Source organism: Schistocerca serialis, chromosome 6, assembly GCF_023864345.2.
Source record: "Schistocerca serialis cubense isolate TAMUIC-IGC-003099 chromosome 6, iqSchSeri2.2, whole genome shotgun sequence".
In the NCBI taxonomy this organism is placed as follows: Eukaryota; Metazoa; Arthropoda; class Insecta; order Orthoptera; family Acrididae; genus Schistocerca; species Schistocerca serialis.
Genome location: NC_064643.1, coordinates 293,638,497 through 293,664,236, shown reverse-complemented (window position 1 = coordinate 293,664,236; position 25,740 = coordinate 293,638,497). Strand labels below are relative to the sequence as shown.

The 25,740-nt window shown below is 39.8% G+C and overlaps 1 protein-coding gene across 2 annotated transcripts in view; it reads right to left on the bottom strand.

The window, feature by feature from the left end:
• The window catches only part of LOC126484366 (protein Mo25), a 36,070-nt gene extending 15,423 nt beyond the window's left edge, over nt 1–20,647 (bottom strand). Inside the window, exons 1-6 of one of the 2 annotated variants that reach the window (XM_050107837.1) lie at nt 20,551–20,647; nt 19,762–19,928; nt 17,192–17,359; nt 16,994–17,112; nt 6,802–6,970; nt 6,447–6,611 (exon numbers count right to left, since the gene is read on the bottom strand). In XM_050107837.1, the coding sequence (XP_049963794.1) occupies nt 6,447–6,611; nt 6,802–6,970; nt 16,994–17,112; nt 17,192–17,359; nt 19,762–19,863 (723 nt within the window). In that variant the 5' untranslated portion in view covers nt 19,864–19,928; nt 20,551–20,647. The other variant, XM_050107836.1, reaches the window with a different exon arrangement.
• Nucleotides 20,648–25,740: the final 5,093 nt, after the last annotated feature.

Sequence of the window (25,740 nt, the reverse complement as noted above, 5' to 3'; positions counted from 1 at the left end):
ATGAAACATGTTTGCAGTGAATATAAAATGTTTTAATGGTTGTCACGCAGCACATATACAGAGGCAGTGCTAGCAGCCACAGAGAGTTAACAGTGATGGTGTGGACTGCAGATGGTTTAATCTGATGAAATTAAAATATGGGCAGTACAGATCAGTGGCAGAGATACAGGGGTATTGGGAGAGGTGGTCCGAATGGAAAGACGTACCCTTTATGCTCGAGAGGGAGCCCCAGAGCTGCCAGAATGAGTTCCCAGTAAAGATAAATACAGTAAAAACAAGAGCACTAGTGGAACATGCCATAGCGAGTGTATCAGGTGGTAGGGAATAAAGTTTTGTTAGATACAGGAACATATATGTCGGTGGCCTCAACAGGAAGTTAGTAGGTGGGACAAAACCCGTCACATTACAGTTTGTGTGAGGTAGGGGGATAGTGATATATGACCACTAGGTTCAGTAGTGATGAACCAAATTTAAGCATTGTGCAGAAGTGGTGCCTCATGTCAGCAATGGCTACAGCATGATCCTACAATGTATACTGGAGCTTAGTGGGAAGACATTCCGGCAAGGGGAAGTTGTTAATGTAAGTCAGTTGCAAGGAGCATCTAGCATACAGGACAAACTAGTTAGATCATGAAAAAGAACATTAAGTCTTAATTCAAATGATTGTGCATCAAGTGGCATGAGAAAGTTGTCATGGGTGAAAGTGGAGCTAGACTTACCTAGTGATGTGTGTAGTGGAACTGCTGGAGGGCAGTAAGTTATTGAAGGCACTGTGTTGTTTGGTGGGAACTACTACTGTACACATACAAGAGAGGAACAGAAGCAAGGTAGAAGCCATCAATGTGGATAATTATGGTGTCTACGAGGAAAAATTGTTGAAGGGAACATTGGTGGCTACATTGGATATTCCAGACAAGGAAGATCACAACTCAGAGGGTTACGCTATAAGATAGGATACAATATTGTTAGGACTGAATTTTGTGAGAAATTTAAGCATTTAAATGTGACAGCAATGACACAGATGGAGGACCTATGGTTCAGTTGTACGATATGTTTCTTCTGCAAGGGTCATTGCCTGCTATGTTAGTAACACAACGTAGGATTCCAAAGGGGGAACAAAGCACTGGTGTACTGAAGACTGTACAGAATACCACAGTCACTACAGCCAGTTCTGGAAGAATTTATAAATAACCACTTGGCTGATGGGATAATAGAAGAGAGTAGTAGCCTCTGGGCCGCAGGAATTTTGATTGTACCCAAGAGGCCCCCCCCCCCCTTTTACGATTCATGCCATTTGAATATTAAGACTATGACAGATGCCTACACAATTCCAAACATCACAAAGACCATAAATAACTTAGTGCAAAGCCAATACTTCTCAACAATGGACTTAAAGAGGGGATACCATCAGTCAGAACTTGCTCTGGAGGATATATCGAAAATAGTGTTTCCCCACAGAACACTACCAATATAGAAATATGCCTTTTGTATTAAAAGAATGCACTGGCAACATTCCAATGATTACTGGATGGAGTGCTGCAAGGATTAAAGCCATGTCATCGTTTGGTACATCTTGATGAAACAACTGTCTTTTTCAAGTAATATGCAGGAGCTAAGGCAACAACTGAGGGAAGTGTTCAAAAGGTTAACAGCATCTCATTTGCAACTAAGTACTGAGAAATGTCACTTTGTGCTAGAAGAATGACTTAGGGCATGTGATTATTAAGGATGGTTGAAGAACTGAACTTACGTTAGTGCAAGATTTTGGTGCCAGGAACAAACAAGGAGTTACAATCTTTTTTGGGTAAGTTCATAAAAAGATTTGTGGATATTGCAAGGCTGCTGGAGAAGGATAATAACCCATTCTCCAAGGTCAGGACCTTGGAGAATGGGTGACTGCTCAGAGTGCTGATGAAGAGTGTAGACAATATGGCAAGACAGCAGTTTAGCATGCATGATGGATTACGTAATGAAATTATATTAGGACCACAGTTGGTGGTGCCAGTTATGTGGAAGCAAGTAGTATTATATTAAACACATGACCACCTATTGCTGGGCCGTGGGGAATGGGAATTATGTGGATTGTGCACAACATGCAGTTGTGAATCTGAAGCAGCTACCATAACACAGACTTCCAGGAGAAACAGAATGGTTTAGTTTCATTGGCATGGATGTGCCAAACTCATTCAGCTGAACGCCGGTAGATATTGTTTTGTGCTGACCATAATAGGCCATTTTTCTTGTTACATCGACCTGGTGCTGATTCTGGGCCAACAGGCAGTCACAATCATGCCAACATCGGTTTGTAGGGAAATATTGAAGTTTGGGGTACCTGGGACAATAAATAAAGACCAAGACACGAACTTCGTGTCAGACCCAATGAAAGAGTTGTGTTAGTTATTAAAAGGAAAAAAGTTTAGGGCTAATGCACTTCATCCACAGACTAACAGAAGGACAGAACGAGTTCATCGGACAATTGGACAGACGCTTCATTGTAAATGAATACACAGCATTCTGATTTGGACACGTCTCTATCCTTTCTAATGACTGCATACAACTCCGAACTAAACACTAACATAGGGTTGTCACCATTTGAGATAGTGTATAGAAAAAGGTGCTGTTGACATTCAATATGATTAGCCAGGATGGAGGCAGGAAAGGAGAGTCAGACCAAGAATTTGCAAGGGTGGTAAGGGAAGTGTGGAGAAAGGTCCAGTTAGCAAATACTAAGGAAATGGATAAGCAGGAAAAGGCAGTGAAGTGAGTGGAAACATAATCTCATAGTAAGGTGGCCAGTGAGTTATGTTGAGCCAATATACTCCAAAGGGAAAAAACAAAGAACTTTGTATCATGGTACCAAAGCCCATGCCAAGTAACTGTAACCACCACCAATAAACGCTAAGCTCCAGCAGCCAAAGAGGTCAACAACTGTGTATGTAGGATATTTATAACCATTAATGGTGCACCAGAGGCAATTCCACAAGAGGTATTAGTGAGAGCGAAGAAAGAGGCTAGTTTTAGCAATGCGAGGGCAGAGGGGGTGCTGCAAGACCACCACCTGGATAAGGATTTCTCTTTTCCAGGCAACCAGACATGGTGTTATCCAGTAACAAATGGTCATAAGGGTTAATGTTTAAAGTGTAGGAGTTGCAAAAAGAAATTAGGAGACTGTAGGTGGTGTTTTCTGGGCTACGAGAGTTAGCAGTTAGGAGGAGGAGGACACTGAGGGAGGTCTTAAAAATGAGCACAGGAAATTGCTTGGGTAATATGAGCAACTAAAGGAGAACATGCAGGAGGTGATTGGAGTGGTACTGCAAGAGTCCACAAGAATGGAAAGTTGATGGATAGGCACTGGAAGTAGAGTACTGAAAACCACCTTTGGGATAGCTGATGCAAGGGATGTGAGCAAATGAAATGAGACGGCAGAGGCTGCAAGGGGCAAATGAAATAACTATGGAGTGGTATTCCACACAGAATGCAAAATTTGATAGTGGCATATTAAACGACACACACATGCTTCGAAAGCTTATTAAGGAAGCTGTGGTTTACACCAGAGCCATGGCTAGCACTTTAAACTGAGATTTGGAAGCAATACAAATACAAGGGCTATTGTAATCACTAGGGGATAGTATCTGGGATGCAGGAGTGGAGCTGACAAATTTGCAAGAAGCTGTCCATCAAACACTACATGGGCAGTGAAGTCTGGTCTTGCTGTCGCCTGAACAGTATCTGGAAAGGTTGAAGAAGGTGAAACAGAATTACCACCAGAATTGCAGTTAGTAGTGGAACTGAGCTGAAAGGACTTGCTGTTTTACCACCCTGGTGCTATGGTAGGTGTAATAAGGGAGAATGTGTGGTTATTCTTATCAGTAAGAATACTGGTAGCAAGCAAGCAAGCATGCAGTATTTTGGTGTTACATGGTTAACAAATGATGTTGAAAAACAAGGGTACATAGTTTTCAGTGAATTCATTTTGGCCATGGAGATGGAAGATAATTTCAACTCATGTCTAGTGCTCAGTAACAGCACTACAGTCTACTAAAGTGGAAATTTTACCATCACAACATATGAATATGGGCAACGAAGCAGCCACAAGTACAAAAGACATTCTTGAAAGCTTCATGTGCTTTGTATTGTTTTCCAAGAGAAGATTTACTCTTATTTGTTTTTGTATTGTGTACCTGGACCTGTGAAAGATCTGGATTTTTCCAAAATTTGAGAAAATGCCATAATATTTCATGTTTTTTATAGGACAGAGCACCACTGTGTTGGCATTTCCATGTAAGAGTATTTCTCAACAATAAGCTGCCTCAATGATGGATAGGCAGTAAGGTGATATAGATGTCATTGTATCATTGGCTGTCAACGTCACCTTACCTTGTGTTATAAGATTTTTTTTGTGATAATTTGTGAAAGACTGCAGGTAAGTGCGACCCCTTCCAACAACCCTGGCTACTTGTCATGACACACAGTAACAGCTGCAAACACAGAAACCCAGACACGCTCACAAAAGTTATTGATGAGTTTGGCTATTGAAATGGAATCACAGTTGTGAATATGAGCCACCTCCAGCTGTACAATGGAATGAAAACAATGAAAATTTTGCTGGATCAGATGTCAAACCCAGATTTTCTGCTTTATGTTAGCAGTCGCCTTAACCGCTTCGGTTATCTGAGCATGACTCACAGCCAGACAGAAACTTCCTATGTGTCATACAGGGTGATTCAAAAAGAATACCACAACTTTAAAAATGTGTATTTAATGAAAGAAACATAATATAACCTTCTGTTATACATCATTACAAAGAGTATTTAAAAAGTTTTTTTTCACTCAAAAACAAGTTCAGAGATGTTCAATATGGCCCCCTCCAGACACACGAGCAATATCAACCCCATACTCAAACTCGTTCCACACTCTCTGTAGCATATCAGGCGTAACAGTTTGGATAGCTGCTGTTATTTCTCGTTTCAAATCATCAATGGTGGCTGGGAGAGGTGGCCGAAACACCATATCCTTAACATACCCCCATAAGAAAAAATCTCAGGGGGGTAAGATCAGGGCTTCTTGGAGGCCAGTGATGACGTGCTCTGTCACGAGCTGCCTGGCGGCCGATCCATCGCCTCGGGTAGTTGACGTTCAGGTAGTTACGGACACATAAGTGCCAATGTGGTGGCGCTCCATCCTGCTGAAATATGAATTGTTGTGCTTCTTGTTCGAGCTGAGGGAACAGCCAATTCTCTAACATCTCCAGATACTGTAGTCCAGTTACAGTAGCACCTTCGAAGAAAAAGGGACCAAAAACTTTATTGGCTGAAATGGCAAACAAATGTACAACTAAATGAAACTTTATAGCTCCCTTAATTCGCCGACAGATAGTGCTTAGCTCTGCCTTTTGTCGTTGCAGAGTTTTAAATTCCTAAAGTTGTGGTATTCTTTTTGAATCACCCTGTACCTGTACTCTTACATACCATTCATGTTATTCCCATACAAAGAAGAAATTTTATTTGCAAGTCGCAGGCCCCGTATCAACTGATACATACAAAATTGCAATGCCGTGTTGTGAAGAAGTACAACACAATGTTACTCTGGAGATGCATCCAGGCTTTTGTCTGGATGTCGTCACACATCCAATGGAGTACTAAGTAAACACTTGTGAAAAGTAAAGAAGACTTTGGTTCAAAGCATAATTGTAAAAAGTATCCCAAGATTATATGTGCATGGATAAACCCTTGCAAAATCAGATGGTTCATTTGGAAATAAAAAAATGTAGTTTTGTGTGTACATCACTATTTTTACTATTTTGATTCACATAAAGGGTACAGACATGCGAAACTGCACAAATCTGCTTGAAACATCCTGTATATATGACTAATATGACTTTCCTAGTCACAATTACCATGGCACTGTTTCTTCAACAAACTGTGCTTCTGTAGCCTTTACGTCATTAGTGTTCAAGCATCGTTTGTGCACATATGTAGCATTTTACAGATAAATAACCTTGATGAATTATGGAACAGATACTGCTCTGTAAGTTAATCATTTTCATTCCGTTTTAGCTGTCCACATCAGAATATGTCCCTGTTCCATTGTTAGAGAAAAAGGAAAGTTTTTACTTATTTATTTATTTATTTTTTGGGGGGGGGGGGGGGGGAGGGAGGGAGGTTGGGTGCAGATCAATAAAAAATTGAACTAAAAGGGATCCATCTGTTACAAAGCGGAAATGAAAGAGAGAGAAAGGTAAGTGTATCAGAGAGGATAAGTGCTTCACTTACTATGAAATATGACAGAATTTTGTACGAAAAGGAAAGTACTGATCAACCTATCAGATTTTTACAATTTCCTGAAATGAATTGTCTTATTTATAATTTGTAAACTATTACACAAATAGTACAAGTTCTTTTCTTACATTAATACAGTATTCATCATGTACAAAGGATGATACTTACTGTGAAATTATGTCTGTCCAGCAGAAGTTCACCGAGCAATTTCAAACTCTGTCGACGTGTTACATAGTTTTCAGAGTTCAGAAGTCTCTGATAGTGGGAAAAGACTTTATCATAATTCAACTCCAAGAACTCTGCACAAAGCAGCTTGTGGCGTGTAAGGAGTTCCTAAAGGCAAGCATTATACAGCATTAACATGAAATTTTTTCGTACCTTGTGTCTAAACTTTCACGCAACTCATAATTATACCTGATAAAATTCCATGAGAATGGAAAAAAATTCTCATTTAACCCAAAACAACATAACATTGTATCAGACACAGTCGCTCATATTATTTTACTTTCACATGTTTACTTACTTTGAATGTCGAAAAGGCATCTGAAGCTATATCAAATGTTGAAACTTCAACATATCGAAAGAAGTTAAAAAATTCATCTGAATAAAGCATTATTTTTGCTAGTGCTTCATATCGTGCACATTCCCTTAACATTGTTCCACAATTAAGTGCAATTTCTTGATGCTCATACCTGAAATGAAATTAGGTGACATTACTGAAATTGCTTATAGCTACAAATTTTTCCTTTATAATGCTATTTGGAAAGTCTTTGCTGCAGAGCTGTAAACAGCTTTAAATTTATTAACAAATTTCATTAAATATCATCACTCTGGCAATTTCTGCGAACTCTTTTGTGCACATACCTTATTAATCACAATAAAGAATATACATTACTACCGTATTACATCCTTTATGTAATATACTAGTACTTTCAGAATGTTATGTCAACTCCACATTCCATCTCTTAGTAATTCCACAAACAGCAATAATTTTAGTTTGCAGTCAACCTACATTCATCAAAACATTAACTTCCTTGCAAGCCCCATCTGTGTTGTAATTGCGTTCAATGTTTGAAATTGACCCAGACGTCTTACTTAAAATAAGATTTTTAAAACCATCTTGCTGTTTCAGACCTATCAACTTCATTCACATCACAAAGGATTACAGCTCCTCTCATATATGAACATGGGCTACATCAACAAACTTCTCTGGTAAAGATACAATTTTCTGGACTCATGCCAAGAACTAAACATAACAAACAATTTATCAAACACCAGCCACACTCAGTGAGATCCTGTTCAGACCCTATGGAACTCTTCATTCATTTCTTGCTTAAAGGTTTCACATACTTTTAACTGTTTCCCACTACAAAAGTTGTTCATTGCATCACATAACTGGTAAGACCTGTTTCAATGGCTTGACTGCAAACTATAAAATAAACCACGTCACACCAGGTGTGCTAACACAGCTCAGTTTTTCCATGCCTGCAAGATATGAACTGAAAGGGATGGACTATTTTCACAGTGGATATGAGTTAGATGGATGTGTTATTCGTATTTTCCTCCCAACGAAGGTACTATAGGTCTGCTACTGTGTAATTTCTGTAGAGAAGAGGCTGATTCCTGGTATACTTTTTTCAATTTTTTCCCCTTGATCAGGAAAACTTGTCAATTCTTGGGCTGTTCTCTGTCCCCTTTTCCACCAACAACGAGCTTTTCAGTTTTCACCACTAACAAACATAATATTATTCATGAAACTAATAGCATACTGAGCTTCCTTTTTTACTACTACTACTACTACTACTACTACTACTACAGTGCTTAATCCTCAAAGAAGGCTTCTCACTTGATGCACAGATGGTGAATTTGTAACCATTTATTGTGAAATCAGTTTTTCATTTTGAGATGAATTGCTTTGCCACAATCGAACAGCCAGTTATACCGTATGTTCAGCTCATGCAGTGCAGACACTAGACCAGCTGCAATAACCAGACGATTTCAAAGGTAAAAATAAAGGTGTCTTCCATGAAGCAAAGAGCCAAAGACTTATTTGACGAGACGACCAGGTCTCTCAGACTTTGGCTGATCAGGTATACCGCTCTTGTGGTGCCCCAAAAAGGGGAAACATGGCCAATATACCGGTACCTACAACTTACGGCAAATCATTTCTAGGTAAGGAAAGAGGTGTTAAAACTATTTACTACTAATTTCACCAACTTGTAAAAAAGGTATAGAAGCCTACATGTCATCACTCCTACTGTGACATCAAGAATACAATTGAGTCATAAAAATCATTCTGTATCACTGCTGTGATGAGAAAATTGCACTTACGAAAATGAATAACTTTAGTACATTGTCCATTCCTATGTTCCCTGCTGCTAAGTGGAGTGCACAAGGCATACTGATGAACTTCACACCACAGTAGTGATGACAGAGCTGCTCAACTAATTTCACATTTTCTGAGGAGGATGACCACCGATCTAAACTGGTGGCAAATATAGATTTTTCAAAAGCTCTTGCAGTACGTGCAAAATTGCTCTTTACTTAAAATCCGTGGGGACACTGTTGGAAATCAAATATGCTGACCACACACACTTGATAAAAAGTCTAGTTGCCAAACTTGCTTTTCACCTTAGTTAAAATTAGGCAGAACAGCTTTTTTGGTTAAGTTTTGGACAATTACCTGCTTACTTCTACAACTAAGCTATTTTGTGTTTCCTTGATGTTGCCACTTCACAAAAAATCACTGCTGTGAAATCTCTGATGGTGTGGCCACACTTTGGTTTGAACACAGCATCACTGCATGTGTCTTTTCCTCTCCACAGATTTATTATGACAGAAAATGTGTGTGCGCCACTGATTTGTCTGCAATTATGTATTCTCAGATGCATAGGCTGATTCTTCATTCGTGTGGTCAGAGGCTGATATTACACAAAGCATGTTCAGTGGGTAGGTTACATAGTGTACTATTCCAGCCCTTATTGTCTTCATTTGAGACTACCACATCCAAATTCAGATTCTCAAGTACATATCTATTGATACTGCTTTATTGTTTACTTTCATCCTGTTGACTCTTGAAAGCCTCAGGTGCAAGATATGTCCAAAATATGCACCCTGGACATCCTAGTCCAGTCCTCTCATGGGCTTAACTTACCAAATGCAGGGTCACCTGTTAGAACAGTCATATCATACATCAACACCCTTGAATTTCTGCATGCCATTTTATATGGACAGGATCGCCAATCACCAGTTCACCTGAATGAATGGTCACTGTCAAACTATATTCAAGAGCAAAGTTGTTCATCTGCATGAATGACCACTGCCAAACAACAGCCAAGAGCAAATTTGTCCACCTTGTGGTACAATATGCTGCTGAGCACAACATACTCTATTTCAATGGCTGCATCACAATCCGTGTCATCTGAATTCTTCCCCATATCACCAGCTTTTCTGAATTACAAAGAGGGCAATTTTCTTGATACACATACTAGAAGAGCGTAGCGTTCCAAAGGATTGGAAAAGGGCACAGGTGATCCCCGTTTTCAAGAAGGGACGTTGAGCAGATGTGCAGAACAATAGACCTATATCTCTAACGTCGATCAGTTGTAGAATTTTGGAACACGTATTATGTTCGAGTACAATGACTTTTCTGGAGACTAGAAATCTACTCTGTAGGAATCAGCATGGGTTTCGAAAAAGACGGTCATGTGAAACCCAGCTCGCGCTATTCATCCACAAGACTCAGAGGGCCATAGACACGGGTTCCCAGGTAGATGCCGTGTTTCTTTACTTCCGCAAGGCGTTCGATACAGTTCCCCACAGTCATTTAATGAACAAAGTAAAAGCATATGGACTATCAGACCAATTGTGTGATTGGATTGAAGAGTTCCTAGATAACAGAACGCAGCATGTCATTCTCAATGGAGAGAAATCTTCTGAAGTAAGAGTGATTTTAGGTGTGCCACAGGGGAGTGTCATAGGACCGTTGCTATTCACAATATACATAAATGACCTTGTGGATGACATCGGAAGTTCACTGAGGCTTTTTGCAGATGATGCTGTGATATATCGAGAGGTTGTAATGATGGAAAACTGTACTGAAATGCAGGAGGATCTGCAGCGAATTGACGCATGGTGCAGGGAATGGCAATTGAATCTCAATGTTGAGAAGTGGAATGTGCTGCAAATACATAGAAAGATAGATCCCTTATCATTTAGCTACAAAATAGCAGGTCAGCAACTGGAAGCAGTTAATGCCATAAATTATCTGAGGGTACGCATTAGGAGTGATTTAAAATCGAATGATCATATAAAGTTGATCATCGGTAAAGCAGATGCCACACAGATTCATTGGAAGAATCCCAAGGAAATGCAATCCGAAAACAAAGGAAGTAAGTTACAGTACGCTTGTTCGCCCACTGCTTGAATACTGCTCAGCAGTGTGGGATCCATACCAGATAGTGTTGATAGAAGAGATAGAGAAGATCCAATGGAGAGCAGCGCGCTTCGTTACAGGATCATTTAGTAATCGCGAAAGCGTTATGGAGATGATAGATAAACTCCAGTGGAAGACTCTGCAGGAGAGACGCTCAGTAGCTCGGTACGGGCTTTTGTTGAAGTTTCGAGAACATACCTTCACCGAAGAGTCAAGCAGTATATTGCTCCCTCCTACGTATATCTCGCGAAGAGACCATGAGGATAAAATCAGAGAGATTAGAGCCCACACAGAAGCATACCAACAATCCTCCTTTCCACGAACAGTACGAGACTGGAATAGAAGGGAGAACCGATAGAGGTACTCAAGGTACCCTCCGCCAGGTGGCTTGCAGAGTATGGATGTAGATGTAGATACTTCAGACCCATAACCCTCCTGGGTTCCATCTCCTCTAGATTGTCCCACCACCCTAACTTCTTTCAGTTTGCACTCTCATCCCCTCTCAGCTGCCTCCCTCTTGCTTGTTCTAGCTCCCAATTCATTCCTACATGCCACTGTGTGTTGCACACCACTTCCCTCGCCTGTGGCCAGAACAAGCTCACCAGTATCACATTCTTATCTTTTGCACCTGCTGCTTCTTCCCCCTGCAGTCAGCTACACTTCCCACCCCTCCTTCCAACTCCCAACCTTTTCCACACTTGACACAGCCACTCAATTCAGTCAATGAACAATGCTTGCACAAAGTAGCCAGCTAGCACAATGTAGCCATACACATGTGCAATCTTCTGAAATTATTTCGTGGAGGAGAGTTACATTATGCTCCCTCTTTTCAATAGTTACACAACAGACACCTGAAATACTCTACTCCTCATAGTATAAAATGGGTTTCTGAAAATAGATGTGTATGGTTCATGCTGAGCTATCACCAGATGAATGTCAGTACAGTAAGAGATGTCTAATTTCTTCACCCTCCACAACCACCCTCAACTTCTTAAGTTCTTGAATGATATGTCTCACTGATGTTTCATGGATTATTAATTACCCTAGCACCCTATCCAGATTCGTTAAAGTTCTTTTCCTCAATGCCTTTCTTTGCTAGGAGAGAGTGCAAAGGGGGGGGGGGGGGGGGGGGGGGTGTGTGTGTGAAGGGTGTTCTGATTAACAAACCAACTGTTCATCTGTTTCAGCAGATGGCTACCTGAATCTGTTTAATGGTAAGTTGTCTACCTATATAGCTGTCACAACATACAAGAACATGCTTTCTGTGTGGTCCACATAACAACTTCTAGTGACTTTATACTATCAAGACACTATGCTGCAATACATTTACTCTGCAATTAATATGTTTTGTTTGCAGTTCTGACAAGTTCTCCAAAAGTTAGCAACACAAAATTTATACGAGCATGTGCAGCTTTTACAAATGATTACTTTGGTCATGCAGAGTAATGCAAAACAAAACACAGTTAACAGCAAAGTATAGACTGCACAACAGTACTTAAAATATGAATATTAGATTCCAATTTTTAAAGCTCACAACTGTTTGAATTTTAATTAAAGTAAAAGTCACCTGTATACACACACAATTTCTGTTAATTTTAGAATTACAGCAGTATTAAAACAGCATGCATGATGACACTTATTTCTAGTCTATGATAATAAACTGTCCATAAACTTAACATGGCAAATTGTTTTCCACATCTACACTCTACATATCCTCAATGTCAGCAAAGCAAGGAAACTGAATTTATCACCCAAAGTGTTGGAGTTATAATAAGATAATTTGTTATTCCTGTAAAAAACAACAAATTCTGCACTATAACAGTTCAATATTCTCACATACACACCTCAAGGCATATACCAAAAATTGCCCTAACATGTAAATACACTGCACTGCCTATGGTTTGGCTGAACACACATTTTAAAACTACAACTGCACTAGCAACAAGCATGTTGTCTGAATGATAATGCAATCTTGATGCCTAAGTGTTGAGAGAGAATATTAGGGCTATTCATAAATTGACCTCTGCTTGACTATTAAAAAAAAAAATAAATGACTTTCTTCTTCTACATATAATCTGTACTTACTTTTTGACATTACATCTCCACAGTCACCACCCAAAGTCACACATCTGTCATACTGGGTCACCAGCTTCTTTATCCCTTCATAAAAAAATGATGCTACATAGTGCTTCTGTCAATTGTTGACAGCATCCTTGAGGTCATTGCCTGCCTGCCCACCCTTCATCTTCAAGATGATTGAAGTCATCTGATGCCATGTCAGGACTATAAGGAGAATTTTGAAAAATTTCCTGGCCAAAAAGTTTGAGATTTTCCTTTGTTCAATTCGTAGTAAGAGGTCACACATTGTCATGAAGGAGAATGATTGCTTTGATAATAATCTCTTGTCTTTCTTTTCGATTTATTTTGGATTTTCATACAAGTTGCACAATGAAACTGTGCTGTCACAGTATTCTCCAGCATTACTCTCGTAAAATGCATTCAGAACTCTTAACAACATCTCCTTTAATTTTTTGCACTTATTTGGGAGAATGAGTTTGCTCCTCCTGTTTGGACTTATCTTTAGTTTCAAAATTCACATACTGTACTCATCTTGTCTCCAGTTGTAATCATGTTCAGAAATTCCTTGCTCTCTACTTAGTGCTGAAGGACTGTCAAGACTGAACCCATTCTTTCAGTTTTGTGAGCATATTACACATTTTGGTACCCACCATGCATAAAAACCAAGAGCAACCAAATCTCTCTGACAATGTTAAAAACTACTATCACTGAAATCTGAGGCACACCTTTGGAAAGTTCGATAACTTAACTGACATCTCACATGCATAATTTCACCAATATGCCGCAACAGTTCATCAGCGACATCCAAAGAACTGACAGAAAATACAGTTATTGTTCTGAATATCTTCCTCTACCACTTCCAATATACACATCTCAACAACTAACTTTGAATTCTTCTGGAACTCCCACCCAATGTCATCACTCATAACCCCCATAATACCTTCACTCCTTTCCTAATCCCCATACATGACAATTTATGATGAATCTTGGCAGCATTAACTACTCCTGATTGCAGGAAGCAAATGACAGAATGTACCTTGCAACTGGCGAGACACACAATAACACCACCTACTTCAGTCACTTGATGCTCACATATTGATGAATGTAACAGAGCTGGTTGATGCAACATGACCTTCAAAGCCTCCTCTTCCAAGCACTCAAGTTCAATGTAGCACCCATTTAAATTTATCAGGCCATGAGCAACAAATATGCATGGGTGGACACACACACACACACACACACACACACACACACACACACACACACACACACACACACACACATTTTGCCCCCTACCGGGAGCTGAAGAGAGGCCTTTCGTGTGTGTGTGCGCATTGGGCAGTGACTTTGCTGCTGGGCGCTCCTGCCATTAAAAATTGAATTAAATCTCTGCAGTGCACTGCATCTGATCATGAATCAGAGGCAGTAGTTGTCCTGTTTTAATGTAATGGCCACCAATGCTGGATTCCAGACAGGGCTCAGTTGAAAACTAGCATTCCTGCTGACGAGACTGTCTGCTGTATGGATATGTATGGTCCACTTAAAAACACTGAGGCTGAGGATAAATCATCCGCCTTCTTGTAAAACATGTGAAGCTGTATGTCAGCCAATTTATCTTGTTGGCCCATGCATGTATCACAATGGTACTCCACAGAGTGTTCTTGCACAGTTCGACATGTCTGCCCTATTTAAGACTTCCCATATTGGCATAATATCTTACATACATCACGTTCTATAAAGCCAAGATCATCTCTGATAAAACATAACAAATTCCTGAATTTTGCTGGTGGATGACAAAAACGCTTCATGAGGATTCTTTCTACTCAAACACATGCTGCCAAAATATGGCAAGAAGGCCACTGCTTACTTATTTCTTGGCTAAAAATCTTACTTCCCTATTGGAACCTCTAATCACAGGCAAATGCGACAATCATATCTGCTATTCAGAGGTCTTCACAGGATGCATGAAGAGGCAAACTGCACCAGTCAGATCCTGTGGCTAGTTTTAGTGCTGTACCTTTATTGTGGCACCGTCTGCTTCTGGCAGTATATAGGTGATCCATTTGTGTTGTGATCTCACAGAATACAGCCCTTACCTATGTTTGTCCAGTATCTGAACTCGCTCCATCTGAATACTCAGTTCACCATGGAAGTGGAAAAAGATAGTATCTTCCCATTCCTGAATTTCATGGTTAGAAGAAAAGTAGACTGTGCGCTGCGACATAGTGCCTACTGTAAACCCCGTAAACTGACTCTCACAGAGTTACATTGGTGGCCCACAAGCTGCCATCACTCTGCACTCTGTGTTAATGTGTTGCACTTTCCAGTACACAGAGCACAGATGGCCTCAGATCCCCACAGTCTACCTAGTGATCCTGACCAGAAATAAGCAATCCATTCCAGTCCAAGCAAGTTCAATATAGGGATGTAAATCAAATGTGGAGGCACCCGCTACAATGGCCTTCTTACGGTATTTTGGCAGCATGTCTACAAGAAAAGAAAGAATCCTCAAGAGACAAGACACCAAGTGCGTTTTCCATCCACCAGCAAAACCGAGGAATTTGTTGTGTTCTAATGAAGAAGATCTTGAGTTTGGAAAACATGGTATATATGGAATGAAATTTTCACTCTGCAGCAGAGTAGCTGCATGCCAGGCCGAGACTCGAACTGTGAACCTTTGCCTTTTGCGGGCAAGTGCTCTACCAACTGAGTTACCCAAGCATGACTCACGCCCCGTCCTCACAACTTTAATTCCGCGCAGAACTTTCCTGGAAGAAAGTATATTGCAGGGACATGGCTTAGCCACAGCCTAGGGGATGTTTCCAGAATGAAATTTTCACCCTGCAGCAAAGTGAAAATTTCATTCTGGAAACATCTCCGCAATATCCTTTCTTCCAGGAGAGGAAGTTCTGCAAGGTATGCAGGAGAGCTTCTGCGAAGTTTGGAAGGCAGGATACGAGGTACTGTCAGAATTAAAGTTGTGAAGACGGGGCGTCAGTCGTACTTGGGTAGCTCAGTTTGTAGAGCACTTGCCCGCGAAAGGCAAAGGTCCCGGGTTAAGAGTCTCGGCCCAGCACAAAGTTTAACCTACCAGGAAGTTTCATGGTATCTATGAGCCCTAAGCAGATATATTTAATCATACAAAAATGTTATGTTAAACACCATCATCACACATGCCTGAGCAAAGCTAATAATGCAATGGTAACGGAGTACTGTCTGAACACTGGAAATCACAATTTACAAGTAAACTGAAGTTTTATCCTCAGCATCATCATTGTGGGATTATGTTTTTAAGGAGACCACACACAGCCACACAGCAGACAATCTTAAAAGGGAGTTGGTTTTTAACTAAGCCCTGCTTTGACTCCTGCACTGGCAGCCATTAAATTAAAACAAAAGAAACAAGAACCTCTGTTCATGACCAGACACAGCACATTGCAGATATATAATTCAATTTTTAACCACTGGAGCATCTCACAGCAACAGTTATTGCCCACTGCACAAAAGCGGACGGCCTCTCTCCGGCTCCCTGTAGGGAGTCGCACATGTACCTTTTTCATCCATGAACACATCCCCACCCAAGTGTATCTCTTCTTGCTCCTGGGCTGTTAAATTTTGACAACACCATGCAATCATCTCCAGTTGCATCTTGCAGCTGTGTTAACAGCAGCTATTGCCACCTGAAAATGTTGAACAGTTGTAACAATGAAACATTGAGGGATTCGCACAGTATTACTCAGTGGCAAACCCCAGAAGCGTATTTGCAACAGATCTGTAGAGAATGCCTGAAGTAACATCTTAAATTTTCACACTGTAATTATTTCTCCTAGTGTTTTATAATTTTAATGCTGCTTGTCAGAACTTTAACATCATTCAGATCAACAGCACACCATAACATGTAGAATACATGTAGGACTAAATCCAATATTTATTAGGTACAGCAACACAATTTTTTTTACAGTGCCTTTTAAAATTTCACTGGGTACAACGCGTGCTTTTTAAGCCATTGTTTTACACAAGCATTGTAGCTGAACCTGTAACCATCTGCTTCCCATGTTGAGCTATTTGCTCGTTTCTGTGTAGACTCCAAAACAATGCATGATAAGACATCAAGTGACAAACAGCAGGAAAAAAAAAAAAAAAAAAAAAAAAAAAAAAAAAAAAAAAAAAAAAAAAAAAAAAAAATTATGTGCTCACTTACCCAGCCATAAGAGTAAAAAGTATTTCTGGCTTCGTACATATATACTCCACAGTAGGTGACCTAGTTCCAATCTGTCGACGTAGTATGTTATTGAAAACTTGAGCGACATCCTTCTTTCCCTAAAATACACACAAACTTAGAATGACCAGTGTCAAGTGCTAGAATGACATAATTGAAGTAACAGAGTTAAGATCTTACCTCAAAGTCAATGCGATTCAAATTCTGAATCAGCAGAAGCAGTAAATTGCTGTTATATAGTTCCTGAGCTAGTTGTGCAACAATTATATCAGTCTGTGGTTCTGCATCTGATGTCCCATACAACATATTTTTAATGAGTACCAGATTCTTGCTGACATCTTCTTGTGCCTAACAATAAAGAGTGTCTAGTTTTAATAATAAGAATCAAAAACAATAACTACAAGAGTGATATAAATATCGCTACATTAAAATTAAAAGTCATGGTAATATGTAAGAAATATAGGCTGTCATATTACCAAACACTGTATTTAACTAGTTCTCAGTGCATATCATTTTGGAAAATATCTGCATACTTCTATGTAAGTTATTTCCTGTGTAAACTTTAGTCTTCTAAACTGTCTGGAAAGTGTTGCTTATGAGCTAATAATTAGATGCTACTTTTTGCTTGTTCAATGCTACAGTTTAACATATCTAATATTTCTGATAGGGACAAGTACAAAAAAAGATAGCCCAAGGTTCAACACCCAGTTGTTATCAACAACATAATACACAGATCACAAGCATTGTGTGTATCTGATTCTCTACAGCATCAGTAAATTCAATGTACATAGTCGTTATCCAGAAATCAGCAAAAACTACACAAGAGATTATTTACACCCAAAATTAATTGGTGTTGAGCCAGATTTCCATTTTTGTCAGTGAACAGCAAAATCCTAAAACAGTTTACATTTTATGATATGTGCAGTGCTTACAAGATCTGTCCAACTCCTGCATCTCGTCTTCAGTGCAATGGCAGTGAACACTGATAAATAAAAGTGACAAGATAATACATGTACCACAAGATAGTGGACTTGTTAAAATACCTCTGAAAAAGAATAGTGTCAGAACGGTCAAATGGAAAACACAGGCATTTTGCCTTGTGTTAGTATAGAAAGAATTGCACAGCTGCTGTTGGAAAACATGTCAGAACCCTTCAAAATTCCTATGAATTTTCCAAAGACTACTTTTAGACATACCCTAGGAAAAGGAAAGTAACTGCAACATTAGAAATATATTGCTAACTCAAGCAGCCAGAAGGCATCTTACTATTATGTTTCTACCAGCTGCAATTACTAGCAACCAAGAAAGAAAGACATTACTCTCCGGAACAATTAAAAGAGTCTGGGCTGGACAAAATTGGTCAACCACAAAGTGCAGTACTGGATGTTGGCTTTGACCTATGACATTAAGATTGACAGAGTATCTGCACTAGAGTGTGTTGAAGAGGGGCTTTGTAGTACATTCTGGCACTCTCCCATGTTGAATATCAATGTTCTGGATATGTTTTTGGGTGGTGTTATTGCACGACTGGACTGGCGAAGTGCTGTCTGTCAGATATGTTACTTGTATGCTTCGTATTGGAGCTGTGTGTTTGGAGCTTTGTTAGCGAGTTGCTGTAGTGTCAGTAGTATTGGCTACAGATTGGTTTTTGGCTTTCGAATGGTTAGTTTGTGGTGTTGTTAATGGTTGGAGATTTTGTTTTTGCTTTGTATATGTTCTGATGAGGAAATTCACTAGTATGTCATCATATGCACAATGTGGGACAATATGGCAATGAAGGTCCTATAGTTTAATGATCTGATGGCCAACTATTCAAGTGCTATGTTTTCGTGGAATTTCTAAAGTTAAGCAAAGTTTCTGCATTTCAGATCATGGATGAATAGGCCTATATGTGCTGCTGTCACCATTACAGCGTTTACTCATAGGGGTACTGGTTCAAGATTTCTACACTGGCCATTTGTGATACTGTTTTGTTTTGTGTTTTAGGCCTACACTGTTCATATTACTGCAATAAAGATGTACATAAGTAAGATTTGACCTAAGGGCCTATTTGATAATAACAATGACATTTTCAATGAAAGAGGGGGGGGGGGGCAAATACAAAACTCTTAGGCGCCTCTTGGTGTGAACTTTATTGATAGTTAAACTTCTAACAGATGTTTAAAAATTACTGAAGATGTATACTCCTGAATAATGGAAACTTTTCTGTACTAAAACAAATGACCTAAAATGCTTAGCTAAAATTTGGTTTTTATTAGCTACACCAAATTGACACAAAGGCAACCTATGTGCAAAACACGAAAAGCATCCTGGTTGGCGCCACTTCTGATTTACATGTAAACTGTACACTAGAAGTTCAGGAGACAGTCAATATTATCCACATAGTAAAATTCTACTTGATATGTTGTTTCTTTGTTCTGTGGCATGATAAAGCCCTAACAGCATAAGATGATTAATCTGAAAAAGCTGTCAGTAGAAAGTCCTGATTTCCGACTATTAAAATTAACTTAAAACTGTGAAGGTGGCGTCTATGTATAAACCACATGAATGAACGTCTGATTTCAAAGAATATTCTTTACCATGTAAAGTATAATGTAGAACAACACATACGCACATATTCCATTGTATAACACTCGTCCCTCTTCCACTATTGGCTTATCATAGGCTATAACGAACAACTTCGAGCAAAGTAACCTACATCAATACTCAACTTACAGTTAAAACACACAACAAATTCTACGAATACTCACTTTTTCAGCCTTTTTATCTCCTCGTTCCAGTGCATTGACGGCTTCTTTTAACGCCTTAACTACTTCTGCAGGGCTCTTCTGAGATTTACCAAACAAGGGCATTGTAAAATGTTTTGTATCCCAATATATCACACTCTAAGCCGCATGTGAAGCAGATTTCCTATAATCTGAGAGAGGAACAGAACATTACGTCGTATCTTTTATAAGTCACAGAAGAAACATGGGGTTTTCAACGCCTCTGAGAATGGGCTACAACCATGACATTAACTGTATCACAGAACATTAAATGCATCACAGATCATTACATGTGAAACACGTGTTTTTGATATTTTTTTTCCAATACAATGTGGCACTGAATCACGAAATTGTTTCACCATTACTCGCTCTCTGCACTTTACCTGGAGTTTGTTCTCTTACGCTGCACACACATTTAACACTGGTTGTCTTGTATAAAAACGTAATTGTCCAGACTTCACAAATATTTCAACTCAGAACGTAAACTTCCTCGAAGTCGGATATAATTTCTGCGGCACTTTACGTACAATAAGTCATGCTACAAATTCAGTAACTAGCTGACAATAAAACACGAATCGTTTACCAAATGAACTGAGACATTAAATCCTTCGACCTTCGGATAGTCAGCGCCCACTTTATTGTCTATTACACAACGAAATACTATCCCATAGAAACGTAGGTACAACGTCTTGCAGCTTTACGTCACGATTATCAAATTAATTCATAATAAGTGTAACATACACTTCTTTATGGCAGGAAAATTTCCGAGCTCACCTGATATATTTTACCATCTCTGGGATTCAAAGATATTATCAATAATAACACGACCAAATGACAAGTCCTGACAACGAAAGTAAGGATACAATAGCACACATTGGCGACGCAGGTGTGGCAGTTTACCAAATGTAATACAGTTTTCCGTTTCATTAATGCCTCGAGCTGTATAAGAGAACCGCAGACTCTTGTCTTAATCGGGATGTATATTTCACGAGAAATGGTGTAATTACAACAGCCTGATAAGACGTTAACTCTTTTCCATCTTTCCCGTTTAACTCCTTAACGGCAAGAATGCTGAGTTAAATTCAATTTGTTTGGATCGGATTAACTATACTACACAGTTAACAATGTTATAAATCGAAAATTTTTTGCCATTGAATTTGCTGTAAATGCGATTGCTGTTCATAGATCTCTTTACGACAACATTTCGTCTACAAATTATAACGGGAAATCACCAAAATAATTCATTCTATCACAACGAAAAACTAAAGACGAATCATATAAAATACACGCAGAGACTTTAATATAATAGTAGGCCTACCTATGTGAAGGAACATTAAGTTGTTTGTATTGGCAGGAGTTCGTGTTCCATACTTTTCAGCACGTTATATAATGTGTCCATGTGTTTTCATTTTTTTTTTTCACAAGTGTATTACGGTATATCAAAGTTTCACATTCTAGTTGTATCACTGATTATATTTGTTAACTTATCTCCTTGTAGACTATACATATGTCGTTTCCCTGCCCATCACGTACCGGTGAGGTGGCTAACCAAATGTTAATGCCCCGAACTCATATTCGGGAGGAGCGAGGTTCGTACCCTATCTGGACATCTTGAGTTGGGTTTTCCATGATTTTCCCAAACTGCTATGGTGAATACCGGTTTGGAGTGGTTACAGTGACACGATCATGGCCGACTTCCTTCTCTATCCTTATCTAATCCTATCTTTCTTAGTATGTTTCGTATATGTATATACTATTTCTGTAATGCGTCTGACATGTCTGATGCTGTTACGCTGAATTGTCTAAGGAGGCATAAATAAATAATAAGTAGGGGAATCCTTTTTTTTTCCACATCAATCAATAGAGCTCTAAGTATAATTCCTACTTGTACAGTATTGTTTGTTACCTACATTTTAAAAGGCTTCAAAAGTGTGATGTCACTTGGTTATATTAAACAATCTTGATTTTGAAACTTACTACAGAGTCAACAGGAAGATTTACTCAGTGAAACTTGTCATCTCATCCATCTTTGTCAAATCTCACGGATCTTAGAAGATGCTATGTCCTGGTATCCATCCTCTTTCACTAAAGATATTTTTCCTAAGATTGTCTTTTCAAAATGGTATTAACGGTATTTCGTTTCCACTAGATGACTCCTCTATCTGTGTCTGTAATCTTAGAATAATTTTAAAAAGTGAGATGATTTTGAGGATGCTGCTCATGAAATAGTGCCTCTGGTGAAAGACAGTGTTTGGAAACAAACACAGCTATGAGAAAACTAAGTAGAATAAACCCCAAACATATTAAGGATTATCGAATTCAAATTCAGACACACGAATATAAAGGAACAACTTTTATTATGTCTTAATACAAGGAAAAGTGTGTTAAATGATGGACAAGCAATGAATAAAAAAAGGGGGCCATACCCAAGGAATATTAAAATAAAGGTGACTGTAACGCCAGCAACATGTTAGGTGGGGAGATTTCTGGAGCTAAAAAAAAAACCTTCAGTTTCAACACTCCCACTATTTGAGCATCTTACAATCTATTTTTGATAATGTTCATAGTTCCATGCAACATCACAAACCTACCTTTGCTCAAGGGTTTGGTGAAAATATCCACATCCTGTTTTTCATTAAGAAAATATTCGATAATGTTCGCTTCTTCCTCATGCTTTCACGAAATGATATTGGATATCAGTGTGTCTTGATCTATTATGAAATTCAAAATTACCCTCTGATTATCCATATAGAGTTTTGTTGCTTGATTGGATTGATTTCCAAAATCACTTAGCAGCGTAGTGATTGTGCATCATATACCAGATATGTTGAGGATGCAAATTGTATATGCTGCTGTTTGTTTATTCTTGGGTTTTATAATTGTTCCCTTATTGATACTCACTTTATATTTTAGGCTGTTTTGCGCTTTTGCATGCTGTTTTATTAAATGTTGCAGTAAAGCAGATTTATTCTAAATTTCAATAGTTTTGGTGACCCTTGGCATGATCCTGATGATACCAGATGCCAATCGACGTAATATCTGGCGGCAGCCAACGTGATCCCTGGAGTTCATCGACGTTTTATATGGTTCAGTTTCCAACGTCAAACATGAACCACTCGCACCAACCACACAGTGCGCAATCTGCAGTCTGAATCGCAGTTTCATCCCAAATGTCAGGCACAAATCAACAGCTCATACCACGCACTGTCCTTGTACTGAATCATAGTTTTGCAGTGTCGAATCCGCCACCATCTATTGATGTGCCTCCAAGCTCACTGATTAACAGGCTTATGGTCAACCTGCCACCATTCTGGCACCAAAACCCAGTCTTGTGGTTTGCACAGCTCGAGCATGCTAGCTAATGTCACCGCTGATGAAACCATATACAGTTACATTGTCAATGTGTTAAACGAAGATGTGGCTATGGAAGTGTAAGACATTTTGGCTTTTCCACCAAGCGCCCACCAGTATTTGACCCTCATGAATGTCCTCACATTCTGTCACATTCCAAAGTAAAGCGTATAGAGATGTTACTGCATACTGAGGATTTAGGTGACCACACCCCCTCACAGTAACTGTGCCAGCTACGGACATTAGCAAGTAGCACTGTCAACGAGGATATCCCACAGAACATCTGGCCGACATGTGCCAGATGTGCAAAAGATATTCACAGTGCACACCAGCGATCTCGATGTGCTAACACAAACTGCAGATCGCATCGCAGAAATGTACCCATCCACAGATGTTGCAGCTACTGGCTGACACCTGGATGATACGATAACATAATTACAGGTGCAAATCGCTGAACCTACAGCGCAAGTCGCTGCTCTGCGAACAAAGCATTCCAGTCGCCAGCCATGACTCCACTACCCACCGAGAAAATGCAGCCTATCGATCTTGGCCACAAAGCTTTGCTGGTACCGCAGTTGGTTTGACTCTGAAACGTGAAAATTCAATCCTGTGCGTGAGATGAGAAACGCATCTAGAGGTAGGTAATGACAGCGATTGGCTTTCTGAATGGCAGCTATCAACTGTTTGTCATGAAGTTTTGTATGAAAATGGAGTTCTTAATGGCCACAGGAGCCGACGTATCAGCATATCCGTCTTCCTGTCTGCCTCACCACAGTAGTGATGAATGTCGTCTCTTTGCCGCAATGGTTCTACCATCCGAATACATGTTCGCATGACACTGTTGCTAAACTTAGGCCTATGTCGCAAGTCTGAATGGCAGTTTATTGTGGTAGATGTGATGCACCCTAGCGTTGCTACAGATGTTCTATCATTTTACAGCTTGCTGCCGGACCTTCATTGTCGTCATCAGCTTGACACCGCCTGCAATTTTGCCAGCCATGGATGGGTGCACTGTGTGCACAATACTGTTGTGCAAATGACCACAGGTGATTCTCCATACATTGAACTTCTCAAGCAGTTCCCGGAGATAACTCGCCAGTTGCTTATACAAGCGCTAGTACAACATTCGAGAGTACATTACATACCGATTACAACAGGACCGCAAACTCACATTTGACCTCGTGACCTGACGCCAGGAAAGTTACAAGTAGCAGAACAAGAATTTTCCTTTACACTAGCGCAAGGAACCTGCCGCCTATCGAGCAGTAGCTGTGCTTCAGTGCTATATGTAGTCCCCAAGAAGACCAACGGATGGCGGTAATTATTGGCAACACAATGATCGAACATTTCGTGATTGCTATCTGGTTCCACACACTGAAGACTTTGTATCTGACATGAATGGCAAGTATGTTTTTCCAACTTACATTTGTTATGTGCGTTTTAGCAAGCACCCTTTGCTCCAGAAGATGTAGGTAAAACAACTGTGTGTATTCTGTTTGGCCACTGAATTTATGAGAACTCCTTTTGTGCTGTGCAATGCTGCTCAGATATTCCGCGTTTCATGGCTGAAGTTGCATGAGACCTTGACTTCTGTTACATTTACATTGACGATGTCTTGGTGACGTCCAGTCCCGAAACTGAGCACCTGGAAAATTTACGCTATATCTTTACCATTTTTGTTCACACGACCTACTCATAAATCCGTCAAAGATTTTCTTTGGAGCATCAGAAGTCTGCTTCCTGGGTTACACAAACAAGGCCAAATGGAATGCAGCTGCCACAGGAGAAGGTAGAAGCGGTGCAAAATTTCCCACAGCTTGTGACTGTCTGTGAGTTGGACGATTCCTAAGCGTCACTAATTTCTATGGCCATTTCATGCTCAACCAACCACTCTCGACTGTTCCACTGAATGAACTTTTATGAAGCTCAGCGAGACCTGACTGCCATAGACAGGCAAAGCTCAGACACCTTTTAACAATGAAAAGATTGGTATTGCTGAAGATGTGCTGTCGGCACACCCTGTCCCGCACGGGCCACATGCCTTAATGGTTGATGTGCTTGTCACCACAATAGATGCTGCACTTCAGAAACAAGCAGACTAGTATTGGCAGCCCTTAGCATTCTTCAGCTGGAAGCTACCTTCATCGCAACAGAGCTGGCTAATGTATGATCACAAGTTGTATGTGGCATATTCTTCAGTCATGAAGTTCTGGCATATGTCTGGAAGACAACACTTCATGCTCATCACTGACCACAAGCCACTGATGTATGCTTTTTATCACAAACCAGACACAGCATCGCCACTGCATCAGCTGCTACACTTACCATATATAATGTAATTTTCGAATGATATAGTACAACTTGAGGGAGAACTCAACGTGGTAGCATATGTCCTCTCTCACATAGAAGCGATTACAGATGCAGTTGATTATGAAGCACTCACTCTGGCTCAGCAATCCGATAGGGAGCTCCAAGATTTGCTGACACCGCCATCTAACCTGGAGCTTTGTCATGTTCAAGTACCACTGCCAAGCGTGTTATTGTATTGTGATGTCTCCACACAGAAGCCAAGACCATTCTTCTTCCGGCAACAGCCAATTGCAATCCATCACT